Below are 16,782 nucleotides of genomic sequence, written 5' to 3'. Positions count from 1 at the left end.
TTAAGCGTATTGATTGGCTGAAGGATAGTAAAATTCTCGAGTATCTAGAAACTTTCTATTCAGCGGCCAATCGACACGCTTGAAAAATTTGTCGTACGACAAATGTAATAGTACCCTTAGTCCCAGTCTACAATAGAGATTTAAACCCTAAGCCTTAAGAAATTGACTAATCACAGTCGTGTATTCTACTCGTACTTGACGGTGATTGGCCAATTTCTTAAAGCTTAGAGCTTAAATCATCTATTGTAGACTGGGACTTACCAAGAGGTGGACAAAACCGGCCCTTAATTGCTTCGTTTCGTCGTGAGGTTTCCCCTCGAGATTGCGTCTTCGTTTATGCTCGTGTTTTCACGTGCTCCAATTCGAGTGGTTTTAAGAACAATGAGAAAAGAAAACCGGAGTCGGAGTCGGAGTCGTCGGAGAGCGTCCGTAGTCCGGAATAAGAATGTCGGAGAGGCTGTATTGGAGAACTGTGTACCTGAAGAGGAAGAAGCATTTATGAAACGGAGAAAAATACAATCTCCCTCTGGTACTGCTAAACGGCGAGTTAACGAGGATTTTTGTCCTCTGTACACGAGCATAATATAAGCATTTCCGCTTGGAGAGAAAAAGAAAAGTCACCGCTATGCCTACCCGGTTGACGGAAAATAACTTCGAGTGTCGGTTAGTTTCGTGCTTGCGCGGTAAAATAACAGCCGTTCTAACTTGCTGCGTGCATGAATGAAATGTATCAACGGAGAGACGTGCCCCTTCGTGCTTTAATAACGATTCGATATTTTATTCAGGGTGAGTTCTGTGCTGAACAGGAACGTTCAGTCTTACGGCAAGATGTATATGTTTGATAACTGCAGCGAAACGTGTTGGAATTCCGACGCGGTAGGTAATCAAGTTTTCCCACGGATCAGCTTTGTGTTTAGCGATGTAATGTAATATTGCGCGTGGCAGGGAAGTCCACAGTGGGTTCTCGTTACGTTCGAGGAGGAATGTGGTCTCTCGAGCTTCGAGGTGGAATTCCAGGGTGGATTCGCTGGGAAGAATTGCCGTATAGAGGCCGGTAATGACAAGAAGGAGCTGGCGTTTGTCGAAACTTTTTATCCGGAGGACAAGAACAAGCCGCAGCGATTCGACTTGAAGAATCGGATCAGAGCCAAGGTCTTTAAATTTGTATTCGACGAGAGCTACGATTTCTTCGGCAGGATCATCATATATGATTTATCGTTGTACTCGTGATATCTCGTCTATTATCTTATAAATGGTATATTCCATCGGATTGCCAGTGTTGATATAAGAAAATTTCAGATTTCAATCGACCTCAGCTGGCCACATTCATTGAATACGCCTTCACAACACTTCGACCTTTGATTTGCAGTGAAGTGGCTCTTGTTTCTGAGCACCGCTCGCCAAATTGTGGCTGTAATTTCATTTGACAAACTCCGCAACAAGGTAGACCGACAATCTTTCTGCGATACTGTTACAATTCGTTTGTACTTCTCACGTAAATTGTATATGTAAAACATTTACTCCTGGATCTCACAAAAGGACCTAAACCAAAGGTTGAAGCATTACGAGGGCGTATTCAATAAATGTGGCCAGCTGAGGTCGATTAAAATTTGAAACTTATCTTGTAATTTTGTATATTATAAAATTTGTTGGTACATAAATTTGTAGGAGACGATTAGATTTATACAATTTTTGTAGAAAAATCTGTATCCTGATAAAACTTAGGATGTTACAACTTTTTGGCTTTGCCAGTTATAATACATAAAAGAGTTTTCTGTAAGAGTTTGCATAGTTTTCGCAGTGAATTTCTTTAATTAGAATTTGCCAGCGATAGGTCGTCATGCAATTTTCTTACATTGGTTAATCAATTACTGGCGTTAAATAATTCTTTACGTTTGTACATTTCATTCATTTAGTTATATAAATATGTAAGCTTATACTAATTACTATACTTATTTTAATTAAAATGATTTATTCTCTTTACGTACAGTTAAATACAATATATAAATCATGGCTGTTAAATGCACGATAAGAAACGATTACTTACAACAGTTAATAGAAACTATTTGTTTCGCAATTACCACGTGGTTATTCTCAGGTCTCGTTTTGGATCGGTTGAGCACTGACTGGTCGAGCTGAGAAAAGAAGCGGATATCTTTTAATACCATTCGCATGCATTTACTGTATGGCTTGGTTACTCTGTCTAGTCTTACTTGCGCAGGTCAAAGGCTGAAATTTTATGTCGTCGACGGCAAAGCCCCCATTGCTGGCGCTCCCCTCGAGAACAAGCCGGTACGGAGTTCGCGCTTCAATCGCCACTTGCGCCGCCATCCATACCGGCCGCTTATCACTATTCAGTCCTTTAGCTGTCAGTGACCATAACTGCAATAATTCAATGAAAAGTTGAGAACAAAGTGAACCGTATGTACGCCAGAGCGAAAAACTCCAGTGCATCTGATACTGAAATGATAGCAAGGAAGTACGAACAATTTGTTTTTCTGTCAAAGAGCCCGAGGAATGTAAAGTGACATTCTGAATATTATGAAAAATATTATATTCGGTTTTATACGCAGCATTGGTACCGGTTGCTCCTGTTCGCCTTCACTTTGTCCTTCGGTCTCTTCGGCGGGCATTTTGATCACTCGCAGGGTGGTGGACTCCTCGACGCCGAAAGCGGCGAACCAAAAGGTGAAACACACGAACTCTTCGTCGGGCGAGGCGTTGATGACGGGCGATTGTAGTTGAACCTTCGTCGATTCCTTATTTGTCGTGAAGATGTCGAAGAATACGAAATCACCGGTCGTGCCAAAGGTTCTGTCCAACAATTGGGCCGGTCGGTGGGCCAGAAACGCACGCTGCCACATCACAGGGCGGTCGTTGTCGGAGACAGTTATGTTCTCCCATCCGCACAAATCCTTCTCGAAACTGCAGTCCTCTGCGCGAACGACTGCACTCGTTGGTTTCACTGTGTGCAGATGTAAATTTCACAAAAGTTTACGACATAAAATGAGATGACCAGAGAATAGTATTACGCCCCAAAGGGAATAGATAGTTCAGAAGAAGAAGAAGACGAAAATATTCACCACTGCAATTTCCAGTGTAAAAGGAGATATCGTCAATTCCTATGCTACCACTGGCTCTGTTCGGGCCCCACGTGCCCTCGAACACGATATTGAAATTTGTGTTTTGATTGACATTAGTCTGAGCGTAGCTCCATGTCGGACCTTGATTGTTGTATAGTTGCCATATAGGTTTGGCTTTCGAACTGTCACCATCTGTTTGCACGTACAGTCGCAAGACGCCTAAAAAAATTAAGAACGTTCTCATTTTGTCGATAAATTGCATTCCATACAACATACGTCTTGGAAAAAGTCGATAACAATTTATCTTATCGCACTGAATTCCTAGATTCTCTCTTTTTCCTTATAAAATGTACATATTATATATACATTATTATAAAATATTATAACGTTAGATACAAGATAATATTATGTAGAGCAATCTAAAATTAAGAAATTCTGCGATTAAAGTCGCTAGAGTGGCATTACCTATTAATTATAAATTGAGAAAAGTAAAGCAAAATTCGAAGCATACGATTCTATTAAATAGATCTTCATTCACTTTTTTGCAAAACTTCATCTACCTAAGCTGGGTCCCGTGGAATCGATGAAAGACTCGAACATAAAGTACCAGAACGTGATACAGAGCGATTCTTGAGAACCCTTCATCTCTCGGCTGACCAGCTGAGCGGTACCACCGGACGATCGCGGGCCACCTCGGAGACGCCCGAGCCCCAGAAAATACTCGTTGCGTCGATTAACCGTGTGCCCACTGCTGTACGGCTTCCTCTGATTCCTCGGGCCCAACACCTGAGTGGACACCCTTTCCCATTCGACGCGATCTGGATCCCGCGAGTTCATCCACTCGCACTCGTCGATCTCGAAGGTGCAATCTCGCGATATCGGAGCGGCCACTTGAGGTGAAACTGCCAAATCCATATATAAGTAAATAATGTTGAAGAATCAATCTGGATGAGATAGTCATCGATATAATAAGAGTAAAGTTCGAACGTTAAGTGTGTTTTAGGAGGCTTAGGAGTGAGATTTAACGAGACCGTCCTACGTGCCTTCAGCCCAGACAACAGTTCTTGCGCGCAAATTTTGCTTGTCTTATGCATGCAAGCTTGTACGAGATTTGTCCAATTCTGCTCGTAAGATATGTTTAGTCTGTGCCTTGTGCACGCAAGTAGTTAGCTCGTGCATTAACGTATAATTCTGCGTACAGATATCTAACAACTCGCGTACAAAAATGGCTCGATAACGCAAGCAAAATCCTGTCCCAGTACGTCGACACAATACTAGACGTTTGCAAAATGTTTTCTGGGTGTTTAAAGAAGCAAAATAACAATTCGTTATAATCGTCGATTGTAGGAAGTTTTACGCGAGTAGACATTAGGGTTCAATTTCTCGATTTAAAATAAAAAAATGTGAATTTAAAGCAACATTGCCGAACTTACCGGGACAAGCACCTGGCCCGTATGAGATGTCGTCGATTGCGATGTCCCCCATGCCGGTGATTCCCACCGACGCCTCGAAAACCAACTGAAAATCTTCGAGGGAGCTGATCGTGACTTGCGACATGAACCAGGCGTTGCCGGCATTTCCGGACAGACTCCAGATCTCCTGCGGTTGCGTGTCTGAACTGCGAAAATGACGTAGGAACAGCTTCAGGTAGCCAATTCCAGAGCCAAACATGTGGAACCAAAAACGCATGCACATCGGCGCGTCCGACATTGTCGCCGGAAAGCTCGAGCTTATGATCTTCGCCGTGTCGCCGGGTCTCCGCGGGAAGCTGGAATCGATGTAAGCGTAACCGCCGGCAGTGGCGCGATCGGTGGAGCTGTCCATCGCTGGACCGGTCGTGGGATTCCCGCTTCCGCGACTCTGAGGAAATGCGCTTTCTCAAATTATATTGTCACATAGCGCGGAGCACAGCGCAACTTGATGAGAGCACTTACTATGGTCCAGTCAAAATCATCGTCCGCGTCATTGTTCCAGTCGCAGAAGCCGCTAGCAAAGTTGCAGAATCCAACGCACGACGTTCCAGGCTGTAGATCTATGTCGTCGATAGCAATGTACCCGCGATAGAGACGCGACGGATCCGTGGAGTCCACTGGCACGCCCTCAATAACTAACTAAATAGCAAGATTTCCATTTTTTTTACAAAGATATTTATAGGGTGTGACATAAAGCGCTGAGAATATCAGCTTGAGCAAGAGGAGTTATATTTCACATATTTGAACAAACTACGCGGTTGTTGAACGTTAAACATACGAGTAAATTCTGCCGATTCAATTTTATCATAAGTAGAGTTTCGATTGTATTCGTGCTGACTGTAGCGCTTCATGTTCACCGATTAAATCTTCAATCGAATCAAATTACAATAATATACCGAGTGTAATTCAGGATAAGTGTAAAGTATTTGGGCCTGCTGCCATATTCCGAGCATGTAATACTGCGCGTGCCACAGTACGCGCTCTTCCACGATCTCCGTCGGTTCGCAAGGCACTGCTGTGATATTCTCTACAGGCAGTTCCTCGGGCTGTTCCTTCTTAAACGAGAACTCGTCCGTTCCGACGTGCAGCAGCACTCGCAGCCCCGCGATGCTGAGACCGTCCATGGTGTATTTGAACATGAAACAGGTACCGGAGACCCCGGTGCTGCCTAGTTGCGGGCTGTGCAAAAGACCCCCGAAACTCTTGGACTTCAGGTCCTTCGAAGGTATTTGCGATGTCTCCAAAAAGGCGTATCTAACAGATTAATCTGCGTTCGGGATTATCCGGCGGAATATTAAGTGCAACATTAAGGGATATAAATGCTAACAAAACATACATTATAAAAACACAAACGGCACGTAAATGCAAAAGAATATCGACTGATCTCTTTCGCGAGGTCGTATCTTGAAGCGTTTCTGGCCTTGCGAAAGAGATCTGTCGATATATGTAACTTCCGTCAAGAGAAAGAAATTATGCCGCTTTTCTATTTCTCACGGTCACGATATAACTGCGCTAAGGGATCAAAAGCCTTAATTCAGTACTAAAGAAAGTGCGACCTTTGCCGTATATTTCTCAAATCTAGCAATTTTTACCCTCCTTCCATACTGCCACTCGTGGCGTCGGCCGATGGTCCACCCAACCAGTTGGTGCCCAATCCAGTACCTGAGGTCCAGTCCAGGGCACCATTACCGTTTTGCCACTCGCAAAGCGGCATCGACGGTGCTGGCCCAAAGTCGCAGAAAACTTCGTCGACGGTGACTGTCGGAGGTGGCACAGTAATCGGCGTAGGAAATCTTATAAGTGTAAAATTGCAAGCACCGTATAAGATTAGCTGATCTACACCATAATATGTTTTATAAAATTTTGTCAAGTCTACCAAGTCATATTTAAAGTAAGAATCTAAGTGAAATTAACTGAAAAAAATATAGTTTCGTTGCGTACGCCCTGAGACTTGAAGCGTGACAAGCTCTTTTTTAATCGTTTGTGACTCAACAAATGTCTCTGTGTTGATTTTCTTCGTAAAGCTTTAAAAAGGCACCTTTGTGACGAAGGGTTCCTCTGCGCCAGCGTTGTGGGCTGCAGAGACCTGGGTGGTAAAGACCTTTCCGTGGTGAAAGGCGCAGTGCTGCGGGTCGGTAGGATATCCGGCCTGCCCGGCCACTGCCTGGGCTCGATGCGCTCTACTTCGTCCAACGGTTCGCGGTCGCGATCGACGGAATTGATGGGAGATTGTCCTGAATCGATCGAGTCGACGGACTCTGGGCCGTCAACCGCGGCGCCGGTTCTCGCGATGTCTCTCGTCCAGACCGGAGCGTAAGTGGAATTTGCAGCATCCACGAGATCTATCTGTTCCCCGCGCATCGCGTTCAAGGTAGCTGGAGGGTACCAAGTCATGCTCCACGAAGGATACAACCGGCAGCTCAATAACAAGATCCACCACATGTCCGGATACGATTATGCTTTTTCACGTTACTCGCTATCTGCGAAGACGTGAATTACAATTAAAATCAAGGATTCAATTCAAGAAGATTTTGTTGCGAAACTATTTTCTTCTCAATTCCGAATTGCAATAAATAATCCTTTATTCTATTAAAATAGGGTTTAAAAGCTTTACAAATTATATAGATAATTTAATCGATATTAATCTTAATAGCTGTGAAAAAAGGATTGAAATTTAGAAACTTATCTTGAAAACCTTAAAATTGAATGTGCTTTTATATTCTTCCATTTTTTATTCATTTATCTTAAATTAATACATTTGGCAGTCAGACATTAAAATAGAAAGTAGATCTCTTACAGCTGAAATTTGTCATTAAAGTTTAATGTGTCTTGTGAGGCGGAAAAGGACGGAGAGAAAATCAAGCGCTTGGACATAAAACCCCGACATTATGGACTAAGTATTTAATTTCACAAAACAAATTTCTTGTGATTCCTCTTTTAATTCACTTATTTTGCACTGGACTTACATTTCGACGCGCGTGTCATGTATCATCCACTACCGGATCATCAGGATCCTCAAGATACGATGGTCTTGACATGGAGTTTGTTTGGTGGAATTCTGCCTCGCTAAAAGATACGTTAAATAGTTTTATAAAATCGCGCTGACATTGATATCAAATAAAAACGTCAACGAAACACGTCGGAATTGAAAACTTGCGAGGGTAATAAAACCACTGAATCCACAAAAATTGGCAAAATTCTAAAAACTTGAATTGTTTCTGAACAACACAAATTTAAGAACAGTTTTTTAATAATAGACTTTACCTCTATCACGGATTTTCCTTGCACTAAACACTTTTCCCTCGGGACGATTCTTTTGATTTTCTTACACTGTACCGAGGGAGAGTTCGAATGACAGTAACAAGTCCGACAGAATGATATCTGTACTAACGAGATGCGAACTATACGGTTTTCCAGAATCGCACGGAACGAAACGGTATGGACACAGTTCCGGTCTTAGCTTCCGGTTGTTACGCATCCCGCACGTTCGGGGGAACCCGATAGCAATTCGTCGAACAATGAAATTCCATCGAGGCAGAATGCCGTAATAATAAGATTAAAATCTGACCGTTTCCAGTGGCGGTAAATGAGTTCCGCATATCGCTTCGCAAACGATAGGTTTTCAATTACTTAGGCGTGATGTTTACATTCATCATTCATAATTTAATTTCCTCCCGACGATTAATTAATACAAAGCATCAGATTACTTAATACAACAAAGAGCTATACGTAATACAACGCAAATACGTTATACATAATAAGATATGAAAGTTGCCTTTACTGATTAACTGCATTTTAATTGTAAAAATTCTATAAAGAGTCTAAGAGACAGTTAAAAATAAAATTATGCAGTATTACTTAATTTGGAATTATGTTCCTCCACAATTAAAAAAGTAATTTCTAGAGATGTCACCGTGTAACATAAAAATTTGACATTAACAATTACATAATAATATAAACTTGAAAATTATTTAGTGCTCTAGAAAAAGATAATTTCATATATAAGTTTAGAAAAATGTTTAAGTTAAGTTGCGATCTAATTGCCATGCGACAAAAAACATCTTTACGAAAATCTTGTTAAAATTCTCCCCAAACGACATTTGTTTCCATTTTATAAAACGAATTCCCATATATGTGGCAATACTATTTTCCCATTCCTTCTCTTCCAAGACATTGATCATTAAAATATCATTTTGATTCAAATTTTCATGCATTGATAAATTTTAGAAAAACATGTGGCCCAAAGCTGTCACGTTCTCGTTCAGCGAGATTAATTTCACGCCCAAGATTCAGATATACTCGAATGATGTAAGGGACAAGAAAGGGGCAAAGTACGAGCTGATCAGTGCGGGGCCGACACAAGCTGTTCTTCCTCAGCATCTTCGATATTAAATTCACAATGGAAGGCGACAACCAATGCGGCAAAGGCTGCGGCGGATTGTTACGCACTAGTTTCGTAATCTCGGCTAAATTCTGAAACAATGATGATCAAGAAAATATTTATATAAAGAAAGACACGTGTGGGCAATACAAGTATCTTATATTTTGCGAAAAGATCTTCATTATTCTTTGCATTTTCAAAAACATCGGTATTGTTATATTCTCTGTGCATAATATTGCTACTTTATGCACAATATACTATTATTTTATATCTTGACCATGTCTCGCTGTTAATTAATTCATTTACCGTGGCTGGGAATGGAGATCTCTTTGTAACCATTTCATATAGTATTACGCCCATGCTCCATATATCACACTTAAGTTCATACGGCCGTACACTCAGCACTTCCGGAGCCATATAATAATAAGATCCTGCGTGACACGTTATCGAGTTTCTACAAGGTGAAAAGAAAACAATCAAATTTACGGAAGATAGTGACGATTACGTAGATTATGTTGATTTATAGAGAAATAATTAATCCCAGGCGACCTATCATTTTAAGGCATTTCAGTCATACTGATAATTTCAGAGTAGTAATTCAATGCCGCGGTTAAAATACAACTTGTTGAAATTAAAATAGACTCTATCACTGCGTACTCTTGGATACTTTTTGAAAGGCCGAAGTCACCGATCTTGACGATATCACCGCGGCTGCCAGTCAACATGATATTTTCCGGTTTTAGATCTCGGTGAAGAATTTTGTTCGAGTGAATGTGATGCACTCCCAGAGTAACTTGTGAAAATAGATACAGCGCATCCTAATAAAACATATTTTCTTATTACTCTTTCTTAACGATTAATGCATCTATTTTTTTAAACGTGCACAAAATTATTATTTTTGAAATACACTTTATTGATTATAAAATTATTGAAGAACTTTCTACCATCATAGACAAAGTACAAATTGATGATGCGGATATGTAATTTTAATTTTGACAAATTATGATGTGTACGCGCATCAATTTGATTAAAGAATATTCAATTTCTTGTGAAATTTCAATATAATGCAAGTTTCATCGTAACTATCGAATTTTGTAAAATTCTAAAAAAGTATATCTTGACATACTCAGGTTACAGGCATTAAAAGCTATAGAATAGAAAATGACCTCTTCGTTAAGTGGTATGTCTCGTTTTTCAAGCAAATCCTTGAGAGTACACCGAGTTGCATATTCCAGAAGAATATAGCTGTAATTATCTTTCTTCCATGCTCCATAATAAAACACTATGTTTGGGTGTCTCAATTTCTGTAGGCACTGTATCTCGTCCAGTGTTCTCTGAATTACGAAACATATGTCGAACTTCGTATTTTAATTAAAGTAATCGATATTGTGCAATTAATATACCTCAGAAGGCGAATGGTTTACTGCATTTAAGTCTTGCGCTTTTATAACGAATGGCTTCGAGTCTTTCTTCCTTCTCACCAAGTACACAGTTCTAAAAGTACACGTTATTCTTAGAAGGTAAATCCGATTTGTGCAATTTATCATATTTATCTCAAATAACAATATACCCAAATGTTCCTTTTCCAAGCACGCTTTCAAATGTGTAATAGTCTACGTGTACATCCATCTTTATCGCCACAAGATATGAAACTGAAGGTTTACAGCGAAATTGAATTTCATCAGGGACAAGAGTGTGAAAATATTTTGACTGTGACACGCGTATGTTCAGCTTATTGAAGGACTATTCAGCGTGTTTATGGTAGATCTATATAAACAGAAATATTTTCAAAAGTATATATACATATTACTTATCCAATTTAAATTTATGTACTATATGTACACGGTATAAAGGATAATTTTTTGCTTAAAAGAATTTTAAGAAATTGAAAATTCCTTGGTATTAATCTGTTCTACTTTCCATATAAATTACTAAATTAAACTTTGAAGAAGTGTTAAATTCAATTCACTCTTATTAAGAAATATTGCTCCAAATTGAAGATCGTAAAAATATCGATAGCTCAGGAAGAGACCTATTTAATTTACTTATACTATAACAATCATGATAATTGGGTAGTAAGTTAAATGTCGACAAATTAAAATTACAATTAAATGATGTTTTATTTACTCTTTTTTTTACAAATGCAATGCAGATTTTCCTAAAGCGTTGTGACCTAAACTATATCAAGAGAAAACATCACGATTATCAAACAATATATATATATATGTATATATATATATGCCTAAACGGATTGCATACTTTATGGTGAGATAAATGTTAAACCTGCAGGAGTATAACATAGGTTGCAACAGCGGTTATTATAACCAAAAGATAGGTAAGAAACTTCGTCTTTTTACTATTAATAATTTTAAAGGATGCGTTATTTTGATTCTATGACAACATAAAGGTACCCACAACGAAACAAAGATACACAGCTACTTTGTAAATGTTAACAAAGCGTCTAAGGACTATAACGTATGTACTCATAGCAAGTCCCATACGTATGTTATGTGTTGTTGAGAGAGGCGAAAAAACAGGAAGGAAAACCAAATAGTGATTATTGCAACATTTACTCACGAATAAGAAAGCAAATCGCTTTATGTCCTAGCACAATACGGGATTAGATGATATTGCAATATATAAATGTATATATCTTTACTCTGATATCTTTTGAACTTTGTCGTTACCGACCGCATTTCAAGAATTGTTAATAGAACTGTTACTAGACTCTATCGTATTGGCGCTATCGTTTCCGGCGGACGCGGACACGCGTGACTGCTTCAGACTATCCAAGTACTCCTGTTGTGACGTCGCCAGCACTTGTGAAAGTATTTGGCTATCTTCCCAATCCGTCAGACCTGGGAAATTAAAAAATGACGAGAGTTACTACAAAATTGTCGTAGCTTAATGTAAAGTTTATCTAAAAAATAGTGTTTTAAGTAAACTCCAAAGTTTTCTCATTTATATTAAAGCTTAACTTTTTCGAGTTTAATTTTTATTAAATAAAAACTTTACATATATATGAAAAATTAATCTCTGAAACAAAAACGTAGTTTGTTCGTTTAAAAGTAGACATGAATCCAGAAAACGCATTTTTACCAAACACTTCGGGTGGAAGGCGATTGAACAAAGAAATGTCGGGCGACGCGTTTGCCTCCTTGCTACTTCCTGGCACAGGCTCTTGCGGCATCATTTTCGCCTCGAAATCCGACGGCAGATGGGATATGCTGGATCCTTGCGTCGATTGATGTTGCGGCGATCTCTTGGCGTGCCGTACCGCATCGCTCACCTAACAATCACACAACAAACACTCCCATATGTACAATATCTTTGAACTTCCGTCGCGAGAATGAGCAAACAAAACGGACCTTTGGAGAATTACGTAAATTATCTTGGCTAGTTTGTGTCGTGGTCGGAGAAGAGGTATGGCTACGCTGCTGTCCACGACCTCCATGTGAATGAAAGTGTGAATGATTATGTTGCGCGCTCGTAACTGTGCTCGTACTGCTACTACTGGCTGATCGCTTGATTCAAAAGTCGTGACTGAGTCTTTTCGCTCCAATAGAAGAGTAACTGATACGGTAATTGGATTTTTACTTACTGCCTTACGCATCTCATTATCACGCAACCATTGCAAATAACTCTCACGGGCTACTTGCTCCTCGATAGCTTCATTAGTCGCCTCCCAGTCGGTAGCTTTTATCTTATCCTCCAGCATAGTCTTTCATAGAATCAAAATGGGAGAATGACTTTCGGACACTAAGGCCAAATAAATCCGCGTGTTTGTCTGTGACGATTACCTGTTCGATATGCAGCTCCTCGCTTTGACGAACCGCGTCTGATATCAGAGCGCGATCAGCAGCGCCAGGGTTGTACGATGGTAAACCAAGTCCAACCCCTATAGTAGCTTTAAATGGATCAACTATACTGTTATAATGACTACCACGTTGATACGACAGCCTGATAGGTTCATTATCACTTTCCACCATAGTATGAAAAATATTGATAGGTTCTACAAAAAGAAAAGGTATTCGATGATGTAAGATCAGGAGTAGATCCGCGGGTCAACTCTGTATCTTGCAACATAGTAAAAATGCTAAGAGTGAGTATTCGTGTCTCTTTCTAATTGTCGACAGCTTGGAAAAAGACAAAACCGTTCACTTTTAGCATTTTCACTACGTTGCAAGATTCATAGCTACAGAGTTGACCCACGGATCTACTCCTGGCGGTCAATTCTGTATCTTTCACCGTAGCGAAAATGCTATTGTACTGTAGCGAATAACCTTGTCTCATTCTACCGTCCCTGTAAAAAAAAAGAGACAAAGCCGCTCACTTTTAGCATTTTCACTGTGTCGTAAGATACAGAATTGACCTCCTGATCTTTCATCATCGAATGAAAGTATGTACATACCAGTGCTATAACAATATAATTGGATACTACGATTGTACATTTCTGACATAGCTTGCATCTCTATGTGATTTCCATGCACATACTCCTGTCTTTTCCTGTCTACGTAGGTGCTAAAATCTTCCGCCACAAAATGCGAGAAAAATTCCTGATTGGAAGCCTGGAAGAAACGTGATTTTCACCGGAACGCATTAGAAGTAACGGCACTAGCGTTATCCGTGTCGCACACTCACAATATAATCCATACAGTGCTTTCGCACAATTCCATGCATCTCCTGATCGCCGTAAACCTGATCTGCTACCGCTCTAAATAAGCAGGCTCCGTCCTCCGCCATCTTTTTCAATATAAAACCCTTTTTCTTGAGGCGCTTCTCGAACAATCTATCCTTCTAGATTGCCGCGGACACGGAACGTGATGAATATATTAGACAATGCGTCGTGATCGCGTGAAATGTTTCCGAGGGGCAAACCGCCGAGGGCACAGTGTACAGATTTGCGGCATTACTAGGCATTCTTTGGGACTAGAGATAATAAGGTAAAGCAATGCCCACCGGGCATTAGTAGGCGTTGGTGTACGTGATCCTGGTAAGCCCTGGTTTACCCCTCGAATATTTCGTTCGACAATACCCACCTCCTGCCACTCGGCTAGCGTAAGATTGTTTTCAGTATGTCCTGTATACTCGTCCCCGCTATTGTAGCCATTGGCCGATTCATGTTCCAAGTTCGAGGCATTCCCGACAATGCTCACTCTGCCGCTCACGCTGGTATCAGTGCCTGGATAAATCAGACTCAACTGTTATCTCCCATATTTATACGCAGTCGCAGTCTCATTTTGGTGACCGGTGACATGCCGTACGGGTACCAAAAAGAAAAAATAAGAAGCTCGTTACCTTGCGAGCCATTGCAAGAAGCAGCAGGTGGAGTAGCCTGCCTCTCGCGCTCCCTCTCCCTCTCCCTCTCCCTGCCTCTATCCCTCTCCCGTTCACGCTTTGTGCGCGAAGGTCTACCAATACAGCTATTAAAAGATTAGTATATCCCTTATTAAATACAAGCACAAACCTATACTGTAAAAGCGCGCAATTCCTTTCGCGTATCCTATTTTATGTAAAATTACGAAACAAATGTATTTCGACGGCGTCCGCTTTTAGTCCGCCTTCGCGTCATTTTCAAATACCTGTGGGGACTGACTCTCTGTCTGTGACGTTTACCATGACTCGGGCCACTCCCGTCTTCAAAGTGTTTGTCTTCGCGGCGGTCGACGTTCGTCTGCAACAAAAACACACCTGGCATCAGCCGAAAATCTCTCTCTCTCTCTCTCTCCGCCAGGCGCTGCGACTAGGCATTCGATTGCACCCGCAATTATTAGGTGGTAAACTTAGTTTCCGCGGCTCACATTTAGATGCAAGTGTAATTTACATTGACATCTGAAACTGGCTGCATTTTACATGCGTTTGTCAATAAAATTCAGCGCGAAGATTCATTTAAGCGAACTGTGCCATTTTTGTTCTTTTGATTAAACGTGGACCGTGATAAGTCGTTTTTTCGACATGTGCGCTTCGTTGCTTTGATTTGAAGAAAAAAACAAACAAAAACTGCGGCTACAGCTCATAAATCACTTGCCGAAGCTTATGGCAATTGTGCTCCACCGGAAGGAACACGCCAAGAATGGTTTCGGCGATTTAAAAGTGGTGATTTTAATGTAAATGCTAAACAACGCTCAGGTCAGCCGAAGAAGTTGGAAGACACCGAATTGCCAGCATTATTGGACGAAAACGCTCCAAGCTGAAACGCTCCAAGAATTGTCTGCAGCGTTAGATGTTACTCCGTTTCCAAACGTCTACGTGCAACGGGAAAGATTCAAAAGGGAAGTTATTCTTTCGCGCGACAACGCTCGACCACACGTTGCAGAAGCCGTCAAGGAAACACTGATGCAGCTTGAATGGAAAGTTTTCCCGCACCCAGCGCATTCACCGGACTTGACTCCTTTAGATCATCACACTTGTTCCGATCGACGGCACGACCTGGTGGATACACACTTAAAAAATTACGGGGATGCGCGAAAACGGACCGACGAATGGATTGCATCGAAAGACCAATCGTTCTATCGTCGCGGCATCCACTCGTTGCCAGAAAGATGGGGGGGAAAAGTGTATAGCCAGCGAGGGGGCAAATACGTTGATTGATGTATTTCTTGCTTGTGATATCGAAACGGATGAGTTTGTTAAACAACAAAACACCGCGGAAGCTAAGTTTACCACCTAATACAACGCACATCGCAGTAGATTTCTTTTTAATAAATATTATCGCTCATGCATCATTAGAGACTGGTCTACGATAAGTGGAGCGAGCCTGGAGCAAAGGTCGTGGCACAGAAAAACTTGAGACACAAGGGGAAGCGGCCAATCTCAGTCGAGAGACGGCCACTTTTAAACCTGAGCAACGCTGAAACTTCCGGTCAGCTGAAATTCTTAAGTCTCGTTGCTCAGGGGTGTTTTTTGTGTGAAAGCCCTAAGAGAACCATAATCTTTTGGGCGTTGGAAGCTGAAATACAGACGTGACTTTTAGCACTGACCAACTCCGCTCTGGGGCTCGATCGTGAATCTTTTCTTCTAACGTGGAAAGCGAAAATTTACATTGGACAATTTCGCTATTGGCCAACGAAAATTTTCGCCTTTCACGAATTCACGCGCCGGAGGAGAAAAGATCCACGATCAAGCGACCCGAGTCACCGAGGGTAAAACCAATGGCACACGATACTATTTTTCCTACATGGACTGCGCACGAGAGCCAATCAGGATTTAGCTGCAAGTCACCTAATCTAAAAAAATGTACACCCTTATTGGTGCTCGTAAGCGATCCAGCACCGGAAACAGTACCGCGTGCCATTTGGCCTAGTCCCGGTCAACAACAGAGATTTAAACCTTAAGCCTTAAGAAATTGACTAATCACAGTCGCGTATTCTACTCATACTTGACCGTGATTGGTCAATTTATTAAAGCTTAGGGCTTAAATCATCTATTGTAGACAGGGACTTAAGCGCGAGAGCCGAAGCAGGAGTGAGGGCACGTGTCCACGATGCTGGAACTTGTGGTCCAGGTTCTAGTTTCGAGAAACGTGTGGCCAATCGGCGTGCAGCTTTCATGGAATAGCCGCGAGTTGATTGGCCACACGTCTCTCGAAACTGGAACTTGGACCAAGTTCCAGCATCGTGGACGCAGGCCCTTGAGAAATAAAAGAATCAATTTATTTCCTCACTCCAGGGGGTGGTCAATTCTGTATCCTACACTACAGTGAAAACGCTGAAAGCGAATAGCATCGTCTAACCGTCCCCCTCAAAAGGAGACCGAGTCGTTCGCTTTTAGCATTTTCGCTGTGTCGCAGGATACGGAATCGACCCCTTAAGCCCAATGTCCACGATGCTAGAACTTGGTCCAAGTT

At 41.3% G+C, this 16,782-nt stretch overlaps 4 protein-coding genes across 8 annotated transcripts in view; 1 reads left to right on the top strand and 3 right to left on the bottom strand.

Annotated features, from left to right (window-relative positions):
• Positions 1 to 370: 370 nt before the first annotated feature.
• LOC105559629 (nuclear receptor 2C2-associated protein-like) lies at positions 371 to 2,248 on the top strand. Of its 3 annotated transcripts, none has more exons than XM_012008063.1 (4): positions 371 to 663; positions 786 to 876; positions 946 to 1,152; positions 1,300 to 1,778. In XM_012008063.1, exons 1-4 carry the CDS (start codon positions 626 to 628, stop codon positions 1,360 to 1,362), a joined length of 399 nt encoding a protein of 132 aa, XP_011863453.1. In that variant the 5' UTR covers positions 371 to 625; the 3' UTR covers positions 1,363 to 1,778. The 3 variants fall into 3 exon arrangements, with proteins under 3 accessions (XP_011863453.1, XP_011863452.1, XP_011863454.1); XM_012008064.1 differs by lacking the exon at positions 1,300 to 1,778 and adding an exon at positions 2,222 to 2,248 and having other exon boundaries at positions 408 to 663; XM_012008062.1 differs by having other exon boundaries at positions 377 to 663; positions 946 to 1,778.
• Positions 1,952 to 8,505, bottom strand: LOC105559630 (MAM and LDL-receptor class A domain-containing protein 1-like). The gene is made up of 12 exons (XM_012008065.1): positions 7,820 to 8,505; positions 7,522 to 7,621; positions 6,594 to 7,035; positions 6,148 to 6,348; positions 5,452 to 5,809; positions 5,018 to 5,194; positions 4,517 to 4,943; positions 3,644 to 3,985; positions 3,084 to 3,302; positions 2,583 to 2,965; positions 2,214 to 2,382; positions 1,952 to 2,135 (listed from the first exon to the last, which is right to left on the bottom strand). The coding sequence occupies exons 3-12, from the start codon at positions 6,995 to 6,997 to the stop codon at positions 2,095 to 2,097; spliced, it is 2,721 nt and encodes a 906-aa protein (XP_011863455.1). The 5' UTR covers positions 6,998 to 7,035; positions 7,522 to 7,621; positions 7,820 to 8,505; the 3' UTR covers positions 1,952 to 2,094.
• Positions 8,506 to 8,513: 8 nt separating this feature from the next.
• Positions 8,514 to 10,935, bottom strand: LOC105559632 (serine/threonine-protein kinase Nek5-like). The gene is made up of 6 exons (XM_012008066.1): positions 10,507 to 10,935; positions 10,340 to 10,430; positions 10,103 to 10,270; positions 9,594 to 9,754; positions 9,243 to 9,390; positions 8,514 to 9,028 (listed from the first exon to the last, which is right to left on the bottom strand). Exons 1-6 carry the CDS (start codon positions 10,563 to 10,565, stop codon positions 8,762 to 8,764), a joined length of 894 nt encoding a protein of 297 aa, XP_011863456.1. The 5' UTR covers positions 10,566 to 10,935; the 3' UTR covers positions 8,514 to 8,761.
• Positions 10,936 to 11,037: 102 nt separating this feature from the next.
• The window catches only part of LOC105559633 (OTU domain-containing protein 5-A), a 7,321-nt gene continuing 1,576 nt past the window's right edge, over positions 11,038 to 16,782 (bottom strand). For 2 of the 3 annotated variants that reach the window (XM_012008067.1, XM_012008068.1), the window contains 10 exons: positions 14,519 to 14,610; positions 14,235 to 14,359; positions 13,976 to 14,118; positions 13,578 to 13,733; positions 13,348 to 13,504; positions 12,737 to 12,948; positions 12,538 to 12,657; positions 12,305 to 12,460; positions 12,036 to 12,225; positions 11,038 to 11,794 (listed from right to left, as the gene is read on the bottom strand). In XM_012008067.1, coding sequence (XP_011863457.1) covers positions 11,634 to 11,794; positions 12,036 to 12,225; positions 12,305 to 12,460; positions 12,538 to 12,657; positions 12,737 to 12,948; positions 13,348 to 13,504; positions 13,578 to 13,733; positions 13,976 to 14,118; positions 14,235 to 14,359; positions 14,519 to 14,610 — 1,512 coding nt within the window. In that variant the 3' untranslated portion in view covers positions 11,038 to 11,633. The remainder of the gene's footprint in view (positions 11,795 to 12,035; positions 12,226 to 12,304; positions 12,461 to 12,537; positions 12,658 to 12,736; positions 12,949 to 13,347; positions 13,505 to 13,577; positions 13,734 to 13,975; positions 14,119 to 14,234; positions 14,360 to 14,518; positions 14,611 to 16,782) is intronic. The other variant, XM_012008069.1, reaches the window with a different exon arrangement.

The sequence above is a fragment of the Vollenhovia emeryi genome, unplaced genomic scaffold, assembly GCF_000949405.1.
Source record: "Vollenhovia emeryi isolate VEMERY1.0 unplaced genomic scaffold, V.emery_V1.0 DF939261.1, whole genome shotgun sequence".
Taxonomy (NCBI): domain Eukaryota; kingdom Metazoa; phylum Arthropoda; class Insecta; order Hymenoptera; family Formicidae; genus Vollenhovia; species Vollenhovia emeryi.
The sequence above is the reverse complement of the archived record's forward strand: the minus strand, read 5'-3'. Positions and strand labels throughout refer to the sequence as shown.

Coding starts and splice junctions, on each gene's coding strand:
- LOC105559629 (XM_012008062.1), top strand. CDS start 626: ATGCCTACCCGGTTGACGGAAAATAACTTCGAGTGTCG. Junction 664..785: donor GAAAATAACTTCGAGTGTCG/GTTAGTTTCGTG, acceptor TATTTTATTCAG/GGTGAGTTCTGTGCTGAACA. Junction 877..945: donor CGTGTTGGAATTCCGACGCG/GTAGGTAATCAA, acceptor TGCGCGTGGCAG/GGAAGTCCACAGTGGGTTCT.
- LOC105559630 (XM_012008065.1), bottom strand. CDS start 6,997: ATGTGGTGGATCTTGTTATTGAGCTGCCGGTTGTATCCTTCGTGGAGC. Junction 3,303..3,643: donor TTCCACGGGACCCAGCTTAG/GTAGATGAAGTT, acceptor TAATTTTTTTAG/GCGTCTTGCGACTGTACGTG. Junction 2,383..2,582: donor AAGGCGAACAGGAGCAACCG/GTACCAATGCTG, acceptor GAATTATTGCAG/TTATGGTCACTGACAGCTAA.
- LOC105559632 (XM_012008066.1), bottom strand. CDS start 10,565: ATGGATGTACACGTAGACTATTACACATTTGAAAGCGTGCTTGGAAAA. Junction 10,431..10,506: donor CTTGGAAAAGGAACATTTGG/GTATATTGTTAT, acceptor GTGTACTTTTAG/AACTGTGTACTTGGTGAGAA. Junction 10,271..10,339: donor TAAACCATTCGCCTTCTGAG/GTATATTAATTG, acceptor TTCGTAATTCAG/AGAACACTGGACGAGATACA.